The following is a 16,953-nucleotide window of genomic DNA, read 5'->3' as shown; positions in this document are numbered from 1 at the left end:
ACAACAAAATAAAACTACTAAACTGAACTCCTGTCTCTCTGCTCTGATAAAACAAAGCTGACGGAGCATCCTCAGGGGTCAGAGGTCAAAGCTGTGCTTCATCCTGGGCTTTTCTTTTTGAACAGATTTTAGCTTTTATTGTGCAGAATATTTTACTAATTTAATGTATTTTGATGCTTATTTCACAGTGTTGTGCTTGTATTGTTTTTTATTCTAATTTTAGTGTTTTTTTTGTTTACTGATGATTTATGGCTTGTGTAGAACTTCAGTCGACTATTTTTGTTTTACATATGCTCTAATCTAGAAATCAACTTTGACTTCTATTGTTTCCATGTTCTGCGTGCAGGAAGCTAGCCAGAGATCAATAAAGAAATTATTTACCTGATCACTAACTGCTTTATCTACCAGATAATCACTAAACATTTTTGATTAAAGATCCATGAATCTCCTTCAATCTGCTGCTGAGAATCAGCTCATCTGACCTGAGTGACCAAAACTCAGTTACAAAGTTTTATAAACTTTAAAGGTAAACTCAACTCAATCATTTTAAAAAAATGTCCATTTTAGGTCACAAACGGCAAGTTTCTCATGAATCCTCTTCATGTTTTAGTACAGCTTGTAGATGTTGCAAGGTGTTGTCACACCGACTGTTTGTCTCAGTCATGCAGATTAAAATTGTTTTATTTTCCCAGAAAGGATCATAAAGAGGAACCGAAAAAACAAACAAACTGAGAAATAAACATGAAAATGTTTCAAAACTGAAACGGAAATCTGCCAGGAAGATGAATCAACATTTTAAATCAACACATCACTGCTTCAGACACTAAGCAACAAATCTACAGTATTTTATTTGTATCAATGGAAATTCAAGAAAGTCGACCTTTAATTTTTAAACCTTTAATCCCATCTTTGAAAAAGTTACATTTACAGGTTTTTGTCTGGAAAAACAACTGAAAATAATTGAAAATTGTATTTTTATTTTATTTAAATTATAAAACTGACGTAATAAGTTGTTGCTGAATTTCCAGATTAAATTTTACATTTATATGATTAACTTACTGAAGTCTGTATTTTATTTTATCAGCTGCTCCTGCAGTAACAGAGCAGCGTTACTCTACAGGAACATCATCTGAATGAAGGTGTTTTAATCAGTCAGATTAAAACACCCGATGATGAATTTAGCAATGATTCTGTAGATGAACCAAAACTACCAGAAAATCTTAATTCAGTTCATTTATATTGAGACTTTTCCCAACAGAAGGCTTTGTTAATTTAGATCTGTTTTAAAATGATTTATATTTATTGACTTTAAAGTCACAGAGTTAAATGTTTTCCATTAATGTGTGACAAACCAACTGGAAGAAGCTCAAGACAATACAGTGGAAGGAAAACTGCTCAGTTTGTTTTATACATGATCTGGAAAGTGTGGTGTGCTCTGTTGTGCCTGTTGGAGCAGCAGCTGAGAGGAAGCTCTGTTTCAGGATGACCTTTGACCTAGAGAAGGTGGTGGGAGAGAGAAGGCCTAAAGGCTTCTATATGTTTAACCTAAAGTGCTAAAATCATCTCTCACAGTTGTGTGATGAAAATTATTGAACTATTTTGGCAGAGCTCTGTGCAAAGTGTTGTGTGATCAGGATTTGTTGCCATGTTTTATGAAGAAATGCACCCAGACAGCAGAAATGATCATTCTCTGAGCAATTCTGTACGATTTTTGTGATTTTTCACTAAAGATCATGAAGTATTCAAAAACTCCTGGATGGAAAATGGAAACCATCGTTTATGGAGGAGGCTGTCTGCAGAAAGGTGGCGTTCTTGTACCCTGAAGCAGGTAGATTGGCCCCAGGTGGTCAGTGCCGTTTTATGGAAGACTTCACTGTGGCGGATTTAAAGGGCCAGTATCAAGAAAAATCGACTTTTCTGATTTTTGAAAACAATGACAGATTTTGACAAATATTAAACCTTTATGCTTGCCATTAAAATATTTAGTTGGCATCAAAACTAAATATTAAATTTATTAATTATATAGTTTGAAGTGGGCTGCACAGTGGTGCAGTTGGTAGAGCTGTTGCCTTGCAGCAAGAAGGTTCTGGGTTCGATTCCCGGCCCCGGTCTTTCTGCATGGAGTTTGCATGTTCTCCCTGTGCATGATGGGTTTTCTCCGGGTACTCTGGTTTCCTCCCACAGTCCAAAAACATGACTGTCAGGTTGATTGGTCTGTCTAAATTGTCCCTAGGTATGAGTGTGTGTGTGCATGGTTGTGTGTCCTGTGTGTCTCTGTGTTGCCCTGCGACAGACTGGCGACCTGTCCAGGGTGACCCCGCCTCTCACCCGGAACGTGAGCTGGAGATGGGCACCAGCACCCCTCCCGATCCCACTGAGGGACAACGGTGTCAAGAAAATGGATGGATGGATAGTTTGAAGCTAAATGTTTAGCTTCCTCTGATCTTCTCCAAACACAGAAAAGGTTTGAGTGTTTGTTCATTTAATGTTTCTAAAGTTCAAGTCATCATTAGAAAATGTGTTCAAAACTTAGAATTTACCAGAATACGTCCAACATATCCAGGCAGATATTACAGTTTTTTTTACATGAACTGTTTGATGCAGATTTTAGTTTGTTTTCTTTATGACGAGTTTAACAGCTTTTAAAACTAAAAATATATTTAAGATTTTATTGAAAATCAATTATTTTCTTCACTAACGACCAGAAATAAATACAACAGTAACAATCTGATCAGACAACAGAAATTTATTTTCTAGTTTTGTGACAGTGGATATTATTATTGATTATAACAAACAGACGCTTTATTTATTTAAACAAGATATTTTCACAGTTCAATTTACAAAATAACTTTAATCCCAAATAATCCACAGCTGGATGAAATATGCCTCAGCTTCATCCAAGATTAATATTTTATGGTACAATTATGAATTTGAAACTTTCAGTAAATGTTAAGTATTAAGAATAAAATCACTACTCTAGAAAAAGTTTTTATCATTTAATAACAGCATCATAAAATATTCCTGATTACATAAAAATAAGTTCAAATTGTTAATTAGTGCTATTATTTGGATGGTGATTATTGAATTAATAATGATATCATATTTGATGATGCAAACTTTCTTTTTATTCTTTTTAATATTTGATGTAATATTATCAGTGAAAAACATTCTAATAAAGTATTTAATGACATATTTTAGTACTAACATCTTTTTACTTTTTCCAGATGTTACTATAAAATTTACAGAAAACTTCTGTCACATTTAAGCTTTTGAAAACCAAATTGTAATTTATGAGAAGTTTTACATAAAAAACATGTAATTTAGATTTTAACTTCAATAGTAAAATAAAATAAATATTTTTGCACTTCCTCCTTTATTTTGAAGATTTTTATGTTTTTTTAAGATAATTATTTTTTATAGCTTTATGTAAGCTTATAAAAGGCGTTAAAATTAAAAACTAAAATTAACAATGACACCTTGATTAACTGCAATAGAATAACATTTTCTACGATACATTTTATGTTAAATTTGTGGCAACCAGAAGCTGCCATTAATTAGCTTTACCTGTTTTTACATATTTTCTTAAAAAGTCTTTCATTCCAAATGACTTTGACTTTTACATTTTTTTAAATTATTTTATTTACTTTTTATTTACTTTGTATCTTTATTATTTTTTATTGTATTTAAGTTATTTGGATTTTGTTATTTGTTAATTATATTATGTGACTTCTGCTTCATTATTTTTGTTTACAACTCTTTTGTCTTGTTGGAGTTTAAAGCTCTCTACATCTAAATCAGGAATTGGAACTCCAGAGCTGCAGAGTTTAGATGCTGCATTTTAATTTCTGATGTAAAATAAAGACAAAAACTGAATAAATAAATTACTTTTCATGTTCAACTTCATGTGATTTAAAACTCATGTCACGTTTTTAGATTAATTTCAGGGAAAATATCAACTGAACCATGAATGTAAAGACAATCAGCCAGGAAATGTTTATTTTTCATGCATTTATTGATTTATTTTCCATTTCTGAGGGAAAGAAAAGCTCCATTATTGGTTCTCACAGGGAGGTCAAGATCAGGTGAGAAAAAACAAAACTATAAATTCATCCTAATTCTACAAACCTTTGGAACAAACAGATGAAGATACAACTATAAAATTATATCTGAGAGGAAATTTGTTGAGAATTTTATTTCATGATAGTTTATGTTTTATTTAAGCCCAGTTGTTTGTTTTATCCAGTTAATGTATTCACACACATCCATGATTAAAGCTGGTAACACACATGCATAGTCTTTTACACCTGCAGAAATCACACCATAAATCTTCTTGTCAAAGATCACTCCTCCACCGGAGTCGCCCTGTGGGAAAATAAATATTAATACATTTATTTATATTGTAAAACTGAGACAGCTTATATTTAATGTTCAGAGAAATTAAAGAAACCAACTTACACAACAAGAATCCTTGCCCTTCTCTTGAACACAGAATCTACGATTGTGCCCTTTATAATTCTGGCTACAAGCTGGACAGTCAACAACTTTCATGTCGACACACTGAAGATGTGGTGGAATAGGAGCATTGGTTACTGTAGAGAAACATGAGAATCATAAACATGTCCTTTTCTCTACCTTCTCTGTAGAAACAGAAACAAAGATTTTATTCTCATAACTTCAATATTTCTCTCACCTCGCCGATTATTGGGGCCGGTTGTCGTTGCTGCCTCTCCTGCCAGCTGAACAGAATCGCCTCTAAACATAATAAGAATAAAATGTAAAAATACAAGATATAGAAAATTAATTATGAAGAACAAAGAAAGAATAGAAAATTAATCCATGAAGGACTTCATCCACCTCCAGTCCTCAGTGTCCTGCGTCCTTTACATGTGTCTCTGGTCCAACACACCTGAGCTGAACGGGTTCTGGTTCTACTGGTGGCCTGATTACCTGACTCAGGTGTGTTGAAGCAGAGACAGCAGGACTGGAGGAGTGGAGACAGAAAACCTGAAGTCATGTTTTTGATCAGAGAAAGACTTACTTTTTAGGACGATTACTGCAGTCTGGTAGCTCAGCAGGTGGAATATCTGTTACTGGTGTCTGAAGCTCCAGCAACATGATGTCATGCGGCTGGTTGTTGTTGTCAGTATAAACCACCGGGTTGTGTTGGATTATCTGATCGTCCTGCTGAAGATTCCTTTGACCCCGTGGATGAACTCTGAGCATTGCTGTTATAGTCCTGCAGAAAAGGTTAGATTTTAGTTAACACACAGAAAACCGGATCATCTGCAGATAAAAACTGTCTTCTTGTTTCTTTCTCACCGTCCTTGCTCCCAGCAGTGAGCTGCAGTCAGGATCCACTGAGGGTGGATCAGAGATCCTCCACACAGGTACGTATCAGTACCATCCCTGCTCAACAGCCGAACATGATAAAGACGCTCGTTGTTATTACAGTTTTGACCTCCAATGATTCTCTTCTGCAGAGAAACATCTGAGTTCACTGAAACACCTGAAGAAGAAAAAGGAGGATTTTACTGAGAAATCAGGAGCAAACATGTCGGCTGGAACAGAAAAAGGATAAACAATTAAAGATTAAAAAGCATCACAGTTTCAGTCTGAAACAGAATCAGAGGGAAGTTTGAGAGTCACAGAGAGCAGGAGCCTCCCTGGAACCAGTAGAAGTGTCTCCAGTGTGTCCAGTGTGTCCAACTCACCCAGGCCCAGCAGCAGCAGAACCTTCAGCAGAGCCATTGCTGGTCCAGATTCCTGTGGATGTCTGCAGTCCTGCAGCAGCTTTTAAACTCTGTTCACAACTTCCTGCTGGAAAGAAAGCCACCAATCACAGGACGGACACCGATCTGTCCAATCACAGGACGGACACTGATCTGTCCAATCACAGGACACTGGTCTCTTCCAGGCTGGCTGGGCCCCTTACATCTGATCCACGGCTCTCCAGGCTCTCTGTGCATTTAACAGTTTTTATTTCTGGCTGCTCTGTCAGTTTCAGTCCAAATGTTTTCATGACAAAGTAAAGAGCAAAGTGAGCTGAATATTTGTAGGATTCCTTTAAATTTAAGGAATCTTATTTTATCCTTAGGAAGGTTAAAATATGGTAGAGCTACCAGTATGTGAAAATATTGATTAAACTCAACTTGACAACCTGAAACAGATTCTCCTTCACTGAAGCATCTACTGCCAGGTTTCCAGCAAACAGCTTGTTGGTGAACACATTGCTAAAACTCTTGGACAGTTATGGCTTCTGCTTCAACTCAGGTTGTAAAATCAAGTTTAAAACTGTCCTCAGTCAACATGTCAATACTTTGAATTATATTAAAGTGGTTCCTTTGTTAGCATCCTGTCACAGTAGGAGCACATATTTAAACTGTCATACAAAGTTATTATACTCTGTAACTAGTTTATTAACCCTTTCATGTATGAATTATGATGTTTTTTTTTTTAAATTTCTTAAGGCATAAAAAGGTAGGACAAATTTAATTTTTTTTTTTAAGGTGATCAATTGTAATTTTCTCCAAATACAAAATTGTCTTCAAAGAATACATCAGTAGTGTTGTTTTTTAGGGGTTTTCTGTTGTCACAATATTTTTTTTTACCTGCAAGAGTAGAAGGAGGGACCGTTGGTTGATATGCTTTATTGTCTGTAGGACATATTGGATTTAACAAAAATAATTTCTTGCATTTGCAGCTGATGGCCAGTAGTTGACAGTGTATTTTATGATGCATTAGTGTCCACTTCAGTGGTCTGTGTGCATTTATAACATAAAAACCCACAATAAGCACAAGAAAATGGCTTTTAGATAGCTGTCCACTGTAGTGACCACTATGCATGAAAGGGTTAACATGATGTTGAACATGTAGTTCTTGGCTGCTGCATAAATGTGACTTAGACATAGGATGTACACAAACCCTTCATTTGTCTTGCTGTCTGCAGCCTTGCTGTATGATTCATTACAATATGCCACATGAAATCATTTAAACATATTGTGATTTTTTTTTTTAAATGCTTGAGTTTAACACATTCAGCCTGACAGGAATTCACAAGTTCCTGCACAATTGAGGCTTCAGATATATTTTAATATCAATTTTTAATACTTATATAATATATATAGGGGTATCCATTAAACAGGATAATATTCTATGGATAACCAAACCAGTGCATTTGGTCAGAGTCTTAATGGAAATTTCTTTCAGGTTCAGGTTAGAGGAGCTGGTAAGGGTTAGGAGTCAGGTAAGTGTTACAATTATGTGGGAGCAGTTAATGAAATGAAGATGAATTAATGCAAATTCCCAATAAGCTACAATAAGTAAGATTTATGTGCGTGCGATGAAAAATATAATTAGTTCCAGGTCATGGAACTTGCATTTGTTTGCATATAAACTGCAAATGGTCATTTGCAGTTGTGCCGTTGTGCCGTTTTTATTTCAAACTGCTGGCTTGAGATACACATCCATCTACTTAAGCAATAGCTTTGTGTCTGACTGTGTCGTAAAATATTTCACTAACTGATCCCACTAAGGCAGCCAGGTGTGCGTGTTTGCACTTGTAGAACGTTGATGGTTAAATTTGCCTTAATGCTAACAGAAGACATAAGGATGTTGGCTGTTACATAGAAAATAATTCAACATGAGGAATGATTGAATAATAAAAACATTACCCCAAGAATTCAGCACAGAAATAAGAAAAATAGTGAAAAGCTGTAGAGTAACTTGTATTTCTTGGATAATTTAAAGAACATATTACATTCATCATTCTCTGGATTGGATGTTTTTTCTCCCCGCAGCATTCCCAATGAAATTCTGAATCAACAAAAAGATTTTAGTTAAAACTTTTCAGTTAAGATCAGTGAATGTTTTTTTTACCTGACTCCCATTGTAGCTCCTGAATAATAAACATATCCAGCAATAGCCAATCAGGAGTTTATTATTGTCCAAAACCTCTGATTCAACCATTTGTCATGTTGAGCAGAAGAAGCTGAAATTTAAAAAGACAATTTAGAAACTATAAATATAAAAAACTCAAAATAAAACCATCACATCGTTACTACATAAAATAAATGGATTTATGTTTCAAAAAACAAATGGTGTGTTTTCTAAAACTGAAGCTAGGTGGATTATTATGAAGAACCTCACAATCAAAATGTGAACAACCGTATAGAATATCATTTAACTCTCTATTTCTGTTTCTCTGTCTTCACAAAGCGATTAACTTTGTGAAGCTTATCTTTTCATGCAAACGTATTTTTAAAACTAGCGTGACAGATTAAAGAGACCTGTACTGTTCCTCTGGAACCATCCAAATTAACTAGAAACAGCATCTGACACAATCCGTCAGATTAAACAGACTCCACCGGCAAACCTCCAGGAATAATAACGTCCAACTCCAACATGTCTCTGCTTCAACACACCTGGATCAGAAATTAACCCAGACATTTTATTCAGGTGTGTTAAAAGTTGCTCTTCTGTTTGCAGCGCTGCATCAGAGCAGGTCATGGAATAAGATGGCAGCACCAACTGGCTTAAAAATGGAATAGAAATAGAAATAACCTTTATTGTCCCACAGTGGGGAAACTTTGGGTACCAGCCGCAAAGTGACTGGCAAAATATATTTAATTCAACAAATAAACCCAGTTTAGAAAACAATCATCCTGGATTTGGTTACATTTTCATTCAGACCGACTGCAGACATGTCTTATGGACAGACTCTCCCCACTGATCATGATGAGATAAAACCCATCAAAGTGAACCTTCCTCTAGTTTGCAACCAGATCTAAAGGAGATTCTGTCTCTGTCTTCTTCCATCTCTAACCCATCTGAAAAACAGAAACAGTCAGGAGGACGTTGGTGTCCTTTCTGACCCCTGATCCTGAAACAATCCTTAGACAGCTGCAGATGAATAGTGGCGATTGTTTGTCAAACCAAAATTCCTATAAAAATGTGATCCATGAGCCACTGCTGCTGCACTGAGGCAAGCAAATAAGAAAATGAAACGTTCCACTGTTACCTGCTGGTCAAAAAAAAATACAGGGTAAAAGTGTGGATTTTAAACGTTCTAATGATGTCAAACGCATGGAAATAAAAATAAATTGTTCTTTGCTACGAAGTTGCCATGGTTTTAGGTAAATGCTTTATCCACATGCAGAGCACACAGGAGTCAGGTGAAAAATTATTAGAAAGTTTACTGAAGAAATCCCATGAATCTGAATGTGTGTCTCTGTCTGGAGAATCTGGGAGTCTGGGGGGAAACGGGAACAGATTGGAGATGAAATGGTTGTAGACTGAGGAAATGAATGAACAGGACGAATGAAGGTCTTACTGGTGATGATGATGAAAGTTCAGCGAGAAACTTGAGACGGGCCTGTGTGGTAATCCTTGGAGAGGCAGAGGGAAGCTGTGAGGTGGTGGAGCTGTTGGAGGTTCTCTGCGTCTGGAATGAGGTAGAGGAGCAGAACGACAGCCAGGGAGAATATTCTGAGTCTGGGGATCATGAGGAACAATCAGCAGACTTGAGGAGTAGAAACCAGGAAAGAGTCAGAGTAACCTTTAAAGAAGATCTGAACAGGTTAGTCAAATTGATCACAAAGGGAAAAAAAAGTGCCACAAAAGCCAGAGGGCTGCGGTACCATTAAGGAACAACACTCGGAGGACTGGCAGCAGCTCCTCTGACCCTCAGCCTGACGCAGCCTGACGCAGCGCAGGTCAGCGAGAAGCTCGGCTGGTCCAACCTCCAAGGCGGCTCCTGGACTCCCTCTGCTGGAGGCTGAGAGGAAATGCAGAGACCACACAGAACCCAGCCCAGGCCTCCTGGTACCACTGCTGCGTGCAATAACATTTTAGGGCTGTTCGTAATTTAGAAGCATAATAACAGAAAAATAGACTTGAGCTGCTTTGGCAGAAACAAAAATCCTCTTCTGCACGATTAAATATAAAATATACACCATTTATTGTTTTTAATTAATTTAATTTAATCACTTTTAATTCAGTAAAAATAATAATAGCTGTCGTGTGAGCAGATGATTATAAGCAAGCTAAGTCATAAAAAACAAAGAACAGTTTTCACCAACTGAGACTCTTTCACGGCTTGGAGTCGTTCAAAAGAATCAAATCACTGGTGAACGACATCAGAACTCATCAGTTCTGCCCAGATATGACGTGATGAGGCGGTAAGCGGCGCTGATCTGCACGTTGACTAACTACATCTTAAAATCTAAAGTAAAATAATGATTTATGTTGGACTGGAAGAAAACAAAGCTTATAGCTCACACTTTTAGAGTCTAAATGACTCAAAACGCCCTGTTCATGCTTTTGTCATGGTCACCTTCACAACTGCAAATGGAAGTAAAGAGACATCAGGCTCAAATCGTGGCCCTGCTGCGGTTTTGGGGGGGTAAATGCAGCTGCTGCTGGAGTTGTTTCCTGTATGACAGGGTGCTTGTAAATCTAGCAAATGCAGCAAATACGGCTTTACGCCTGAATAAAACCACAAGTGGGCTCAGACTGGGGGACATCGCATGGAGACAGGCTTGCAGAAACGAAGGTGTTGGTTCAGTGTCTCACAAACAGGATGTTCGATCATCGGTTCACGTTCCACAGAAGCACATCATGAGGTGAGGTGACAAACAGCCATGAGGCCTTCAGAGCCACATGTCAGCAAAACAAGTTATGATCATTAAAAGTCAACTGGCTCATCAACTGATACTGAGACATTTTTAGTTTTGTCTGACAGACAAATTTATTGTTTTATTCTGTCAAATAATTTTTTATTTTGTTTTAGAATATAACTCTAATACATCCAAAGACATAAAACCACCACCTCATATTTCCCTGCATTTATACCCCAATATGACAAATATAAAAAAATAGAAGTGAAGTACAACATCAGCTTCTTTATCTACGGAAGTTCATTTATTTTTTATGTTGTCAGTCAAACTGCATTTAAAGTAAAAGCTGGATTTTCTTTAATGATTTAGGTGTGCTTTAGTTAAAACACATCAAATATTTCATTGCATTTTGGAAATATGGCTAAAGTAAGACATTTCTTGACCAAACACCCTGAACTTAAAAACCAAAACTTGTAAACAGGATCCACTGGAGTTTCAGTTTCACTCCTGGACTTGCTGAACATCAATTTGCTTCTTACCATCAAAGCTGTTTCAGAAACTGGAGGGTGAAAAAATAAACACCCTGGTTTAGTTTACAAACTAAATATTTAGTTTGGAGCTAAATATTTAGGTTGAGTGATCAAGGAGCAACTCAATATTGAATGTATAAAATCAATACTTAGCTCTGAGCTGGCATATAGCTTGCTAACTCAATATTTGGCTCCAAACCAAAAAGTTTAGCTCTGAGCTAGCTAAATATTTAGTTAGCTCTGAGCTAGCTTAAAGCTAAATATTTAGCTTGCTATCTAAATTTAATTACTTAATTGGTTTACTAAATATTTACCTTCCTACTTAAATGTTTTGTTTGAAACTGTGATATTCATGGATGAATGATTAACAGTGAAAATATGAATAAGTACAGATGCTTGTTATAAAGAAACAAAATTATTTTTAACCCTCAGCGGTCAATAAAACTGAATTTTTATGTTAAATTTTGAGAAGCTAATAAGAGTTGTGTTGAGCTATTTAAATTGTTCCAAGAAGATGCTAGTTTGTATATTTTTATATTAAGCCTAATTTGTATATGGGGTTAGATAATGTTACTTTCATAAATATTACAAGTTAAACAAAAAATAAAATAGACATAAAAGTCACAATGTTTTTGTCTAAAACATAAATCTATCATAATTAGGACATTTCACTTAAAAGTTCAAACATTAATAGCTTTAGCCGTCCTTTTCTTCCTCATCTTCTGTTTTTCCTCTAATTTCTTTGTCAAATACGCTCTTCTTCTGTCTTCCTGCTCTCTGAAAAACGACGCGCAGATGTTCCTGCGAAGCCGCTTGGCGTAAACTTCGAGAAACACCATGAGGTAGCTCATGACCCAGAGACATCCCAGCAGGAGAGTGACGCCCAGCTTCGGAGCCGACGTTGTCACGTCACAGAGAGACGGTTCGGGGTTGAAGGTCCACTTGTAGTCCTTGTGGAAGTTGATCAGCTCCTGTGTGACACATGACTGAGGGATGATGCAGAGGGCAGGAGGAAACCAGTTAACCTGCAGTAAGAAGAAGAGTATTAAATAATGTTAGGATATGGGCTACAAAAAACATGGACATTACATTTTTTGCACAAAAATAATTTTTTGATAATGAGATTTTAGTCTGGTTAATTCTGCTTTTTGAGCTCCATCCAACTCAATGTTTACACTCACATGTGAAAACGGCTGAAAACAGATATGCAATTATATAACCGTACATATTTGAAAAGCAAAAGTAGAGCCTCGTGTACAACCAAGAAGAATCCAGCAGTTGGCTCTGACTGGTAAGTCAACAACAAAACATTTGTCTTTTCCAGTAGCCATTGTACAGTGAATACAGCAGAACTCAGTTTGGGTTGCTAGGTAACGGTACAGTGGAGGTTTTTGAAACGGCACTTTTTCCAGACACTAAAAAACTTCTTGTCAAAAACAAATGGGTAGTTTTTTAAGTGCTTTGGCTGTTTTTAGAAGTAGTTGAGACCGAAAATGGAAGTACATTAAAAAATAAAGAAAAATGTAAATTTAGCCAAATCAGGACATTATGAACTGGGGAAATATGCAGAGCTGAAAAGGTGAAACTTTACCTTATAGCTGACAGTTATAGCAGCAGTCGTCGGTGGGAAATCCATCACCCAGGGTACGATCACCTGGACTATGTGATACACAACGTGATCTAAAACTACGATTAGAGTTATTGAAATAAAGTATAACGTCACAATGACCAGAGATATGAAGGAAGAAGTACATTCCTGACTTGTTATTTTACAGACTGCGACCCTGATTTTATCTTTAGGCCGCTGTTCATCCCCCTCAGAAGACGCAGCGATGAAGCTGTTATCAAACTGAACAGAAGTCAGGTAGGATTTTAAATATCGTGCAGATTCAATAATCAGTAATGCAACAAAAACAGCTGCGAGGATCCGGTTTGACAGCAGCTTGTAGTCTCTCAGCAGGTTCTTTGCATGTGAGAAATTAACCTCTATCTGACCAATCACTTTAGAAAACGTGCTTCTGACTTCTGACACGTCAACATGCGTGAAATGGTCCAACTTCCTTAAATTGGTGACGATGCTCAAGTCCTCCCTCCGCACTCTGATGGCTTCCTCCACCAGGTCTCGCTTTGCTTCGTTGAAGGGCTCAGACGAGTTCAGCAGGGTCCTGGTGAAGCCCTCAGCCGTGCACTTCAGGATCCGAGCGACGGCCCCTACGTTGACCGTGATGTTTGGGATGACATTCAGCACCAGGATCATGACGGAGGCCGAGATGAGGAGTTTGCATCCCTGTTTGGTGCACACAGTGGGCAGGGTCATGGTGAGAACGCAGCGGAGGGGGTGGAACAGGAAGGAGACCAGCAGCATGGTCACGCTGTAGAAGCAGGTGGTCTGGACCGAAGCAACATGGTCGTACTTTAGAGTCTGTGACAGCCAGTGGTGCAGAAGGCCACCGGTAAAGACAGCGAAGGTGGAGCAGATAGACAGCAGAGAAAGGATTTCTCTGCGTGACGGAGCGGGTTTGGAGTAAACATCCCAGACGTAGAACAGCAGAGACTTCAGAGCCTGTGTGTGACATCCTGATTTGTTCCTGTGAATAAGAAAGAAAACCTGTTTTAAACTGGTGGTCAGATATGATATGAGGGGCTCCAACTATCACCAGACCCCCAAGAATAACTAATATTCACTTTATGTCAACTTTTCTGCATTATTATTAAAATCACTATAATAGTCACAACAGTGGTTTCTTGTCATTTTTACAATAAATAACGCCGGAGGAAGTACAAAGTTTTTGAAATCATATCCCTACTTTAAAAAAGCTCTGAATTTGGATCATCTCCTTTATTTTTTAGTCACAGTCAATAAATAGCCTAAACTAATAGATAAGACATAAACCAGTTAGAAAGATGTGCTGTAAACCTTTTTGTTTTAATTTTCTTACTGAGTGAAATAACCTGTTACGACACATAAAGGAGCTCTGGTTTAAAGCACAGCTATAAATATCTCTATTGAAGAGAATAATGGTGATGTAGTTCAAATTTAGTGCCATAAAAATGGCATACAGGCAAATTTTTAAAGTAATTATTGCCAGTAATGGTAAAAATAAAAGTACACCACAGGTCACCAAGAAATACTTTTTACTAATTTGATTTTTACTCAATATTATTTCAGCTCTGTTTGATAATTACCCAAGGAAGTAAAAATAGTTTTTAAAAAAATCAAACAAATGTACTTATCACTCACACTGGAAAAAGAAAACAGGTAGTCCAACTTAAAATCTAAAAATAAATACATTAGGAATATTACGCTGTCATGATAATTAAATCTACTTAATTCAATTACATGTAATACATTAATTAAACTTTGAATTTTCTTTTTCCAGTGCACAGTCATTTCTTACCTGAGCGGTAAAGCAGCGCGCTCCATGATCGACCTCTCAAACAGAACAGGATAAAGCCGCTTTGGGAAGCGCTGCTGAACCTCGAAGGTTAGAAAAGGGGAACTGAGCAGAACAGTCAGCGTCATGTTGGTGATTGTGGGTCGCATGAGTTCTCACATGAGGAAACAAACGAGCATTTTCTGTGAATTAAAGACCAGCGGTGATAAACACGGGTTGTGACCCAAATTTCATGATAATTTAATCATGTGATGACACCAAAATCTGACTGTAAGTTTGTTTATTTTTAACTTCTTAGAGGTCCAATTAACGCAAACTGATGCACAAACCAGAAATGAGGTTGGGACAAATGCAAAAACATGCATGATGACACTGTAAAACATTTGAGCCGCATTTAGTTGCGTCTACTATCTTCTACTCTTTAAGTCAAATAAATTTAGTGAGTTTTACATTTTGAACCTAAATGTGTGAGTTTGTGAAGGATACAGTAGCGGTAGTAACTTACAGTAGCAATTTGTGTTAGTGCTTAAAAAAACTGAAGGAAGAAAGAGACAGGAGTAGTTCCCAGAATGCTTAGCGGCTTGTTTTTCTATGCTGAGATGGAAAGAAAATGTTTTACAGTGTATTTCTAGTCTTCACTTAATCATATATTAAGTGGAAGATAAAGCGTTACCTTTTTCAAAACCTACTTTATAAGAAATAAATATTATGATTTACAACAGCAGGTGATAATAAATACATTTATTTCACGGCTTAATGTTTAGCTTTATGTTCAGAATGCTGCTATAAGTTTCTAAATTTCCAGATTTTTCTCCTTTCATCATTGATTGATGAAAATGTTTAGTCATCTCGCATCATCAAGTCAAGAGTCTGATAGGTGGAGTAAAGAGCAGAATGTAATTTGTCAAACATTTGTTCAGTTGGCTGCTATTTTAGGTTACTTCCTACTACAATGTTCAGCTGAAGACAAGATTATGAAAATTAAACTTTCATTTTTTTAATGCAAAATAATTTTAAAAAAATTGTTTTTAAAGTATTGCCCAAGTACTAATAAACAACCTCTTCAGCTGGGATGCTTTGTATGCTTTTTTTGCACTAAAACAGGACATTTTCCCCCAAAAATCAGAAACTGACTGGATTCAAATTATTATCTTCTTTAAGAAGTAATAATTTAGTGAGAAACAGTCAGTTTCCTCGTCTCATAAACTCTTTTTTCTTGTTGAAAACCACAGAAAAAGCAATAGCAAAATTAAAGAGGTGCACACAGAAAAGCTACACCCAAGATGCACAAACATACCCTGCTAAAAACTTAATGCATAAAAAATATTCTTCTGCTATCTGACCTTTTTAAAACACTCAGGTCTTAATCCAGGTTGGTGTTTCTGTTTGAGCTGAATCCAGTCTGCTTTGTGGATTGTGGTTGAGTATTTTCTAGTTATGCATGTAAACATTAAAAACCTTCTGCTGGTGACACAGCACTGAATGGATGACCTCTGCAGCCTTGCAGAAGTTAACCATTGCTCTAAGGCCTTGTGACTTCAGAGTCTGACACAAAATAATCCCTTATAACACAAAGCAAACACGGGTTTTACCGCTGTTTGGACAAAATGTGCGAAAATGTGTGAAAACCTTCATTCACTGTTTTTGTCATCGTATTAAAACTTTTTTTTTGACAGAACATGCAGATAAGCCATAAAATGAACAGACTCAATAATTAGCTTTCATCAATATAGTTGGGGAATTTTTTAATTACTGGAAGTGAAATGTGTGCAGAACGATTCACCAACATGGTTGCTTTATGAATTTCAGTAATACATGTATTATGAAAGTTATTCACAGTCGTTTCTATTCTTTTTGACTGGCCTTGTAGTGATAAATACAAACGGCACCCTCTATGAAACAGAATTTAAATGTACAGTATTGGGAAATGTATTGGGTCCTCTTTCAAAATTATTCCCTCAGGTGTTGCAACCATTATAACCAACTAGAAGTGATTTAGACTTGTAACTTTTGGTACCATTACCTGGTTCTGATGCCACATTTTCTGTGATTTTTCTAATTTTGTTATTTATTTGTTGTTTGTTGTGTCTATGATCAAATGTGTACATGAAGAAGAATGACTTTATGTACAAATAAAGTGGCAGGAGGTGAATAATGTGAAGAGAAATTAGCTACAGTCCTCCAAACACCAGTTAACACGGCAAGCTAATTATGACGATGTTTGACCCGATCATCTCCTTCTGATAATTTTAAGGTTGTGTAGATTAGTGGGATGGCTCTAAAGATAATGTTATGAGATATTTCTGCCATGTTTGAAGTGCTAAAGGGGATCTATTATGCAAAATTCACATTTAGCAGGTTTTTATGCTTCCATTTGCGTTTCTACTGCTTCTAAAAACAGCTAAACTAAACAGT

At 36.6% G+C, this 16,953-nt stretch overlaps 2 protein-coding genes across 2 annotated transcripts; both read right to left on the bottom strand.

Moving 5' to 3' along the window:
• Window positions 1-4,003: 4,003 nt before the first annotated feature.
• Window positions 4,004-6,435, bottom strand: LOC103467769 (trypsin-like). The gene is made up of 6 exons (XM_008414434.3): window positions 5,712-6,435; window positions 5,320-5,506; window positions 5,039-5,236; window positions 4,691-4,752; window positions 4,456-4,589; window positions 4,004-4,362 (listed from the first exon to the last, which is right to left on the bottom strand). The coding sequence occupies exons 1-6, from the start codon at window positions 5,746-5,748 to the stop codon at window positions 4,213-4,215; spliced, it is 768 nt and encodes a 255-aa protein (XP_008412656.2). The 5' UTR covers window positions 5,749-6,435; the 3' UTR covers window positions 4,004-4,212.
• A 2,024-nt stretch (window positions 6,436-8,459) lies between these two features.
• ocstamp (osteoclast stimulatory transmembrane protein) lies at window positions 8,460-16,191 on the bottom strand. Its single transcript, XM_008414433.3, has 3 exons — window positions 14,542-16,191; window positions 12,735-13,731; window positions 8,460-12,168 (listed from the first exon to the last, which is right to left on the bottom strand). The coding sequence occupies exons 1-3, from the start codon at window positions 14,685-14,687 to the stop codon at window positions 11,824-11,826; spliced, it is 1,488 nt and encodes a 495-aa protein (XP_008412655.2). The 5' UTR covers window positions 14,688-16,191; the 3' UTR covers window positions 8,460-11,823.
• Between the last annotated feature and the right edge of the window lie 762 nt (window positions 16,192-16,953).

The sequence above is a fragment of the Poecilia reticulata genome, chromosome 7 (assembly GCF_904066995.2).
Source record: "Poecilia reticulata chromosome 7, P_reticulata-male-v2, whole genome shotgun sequence".
Taxonomy (NCBI): domain Eukaryota; kingdom Metazoa; phylum Chordata; class Actinopteri; order Cyprinodontiformes; family Poeciliidae; genus Poecilia; species Poecilia reticulata.
Note: the sequence above shows the minus strand (reverse complement) of the source record. Positions and strands in the feature narration are given on the sequence as shown.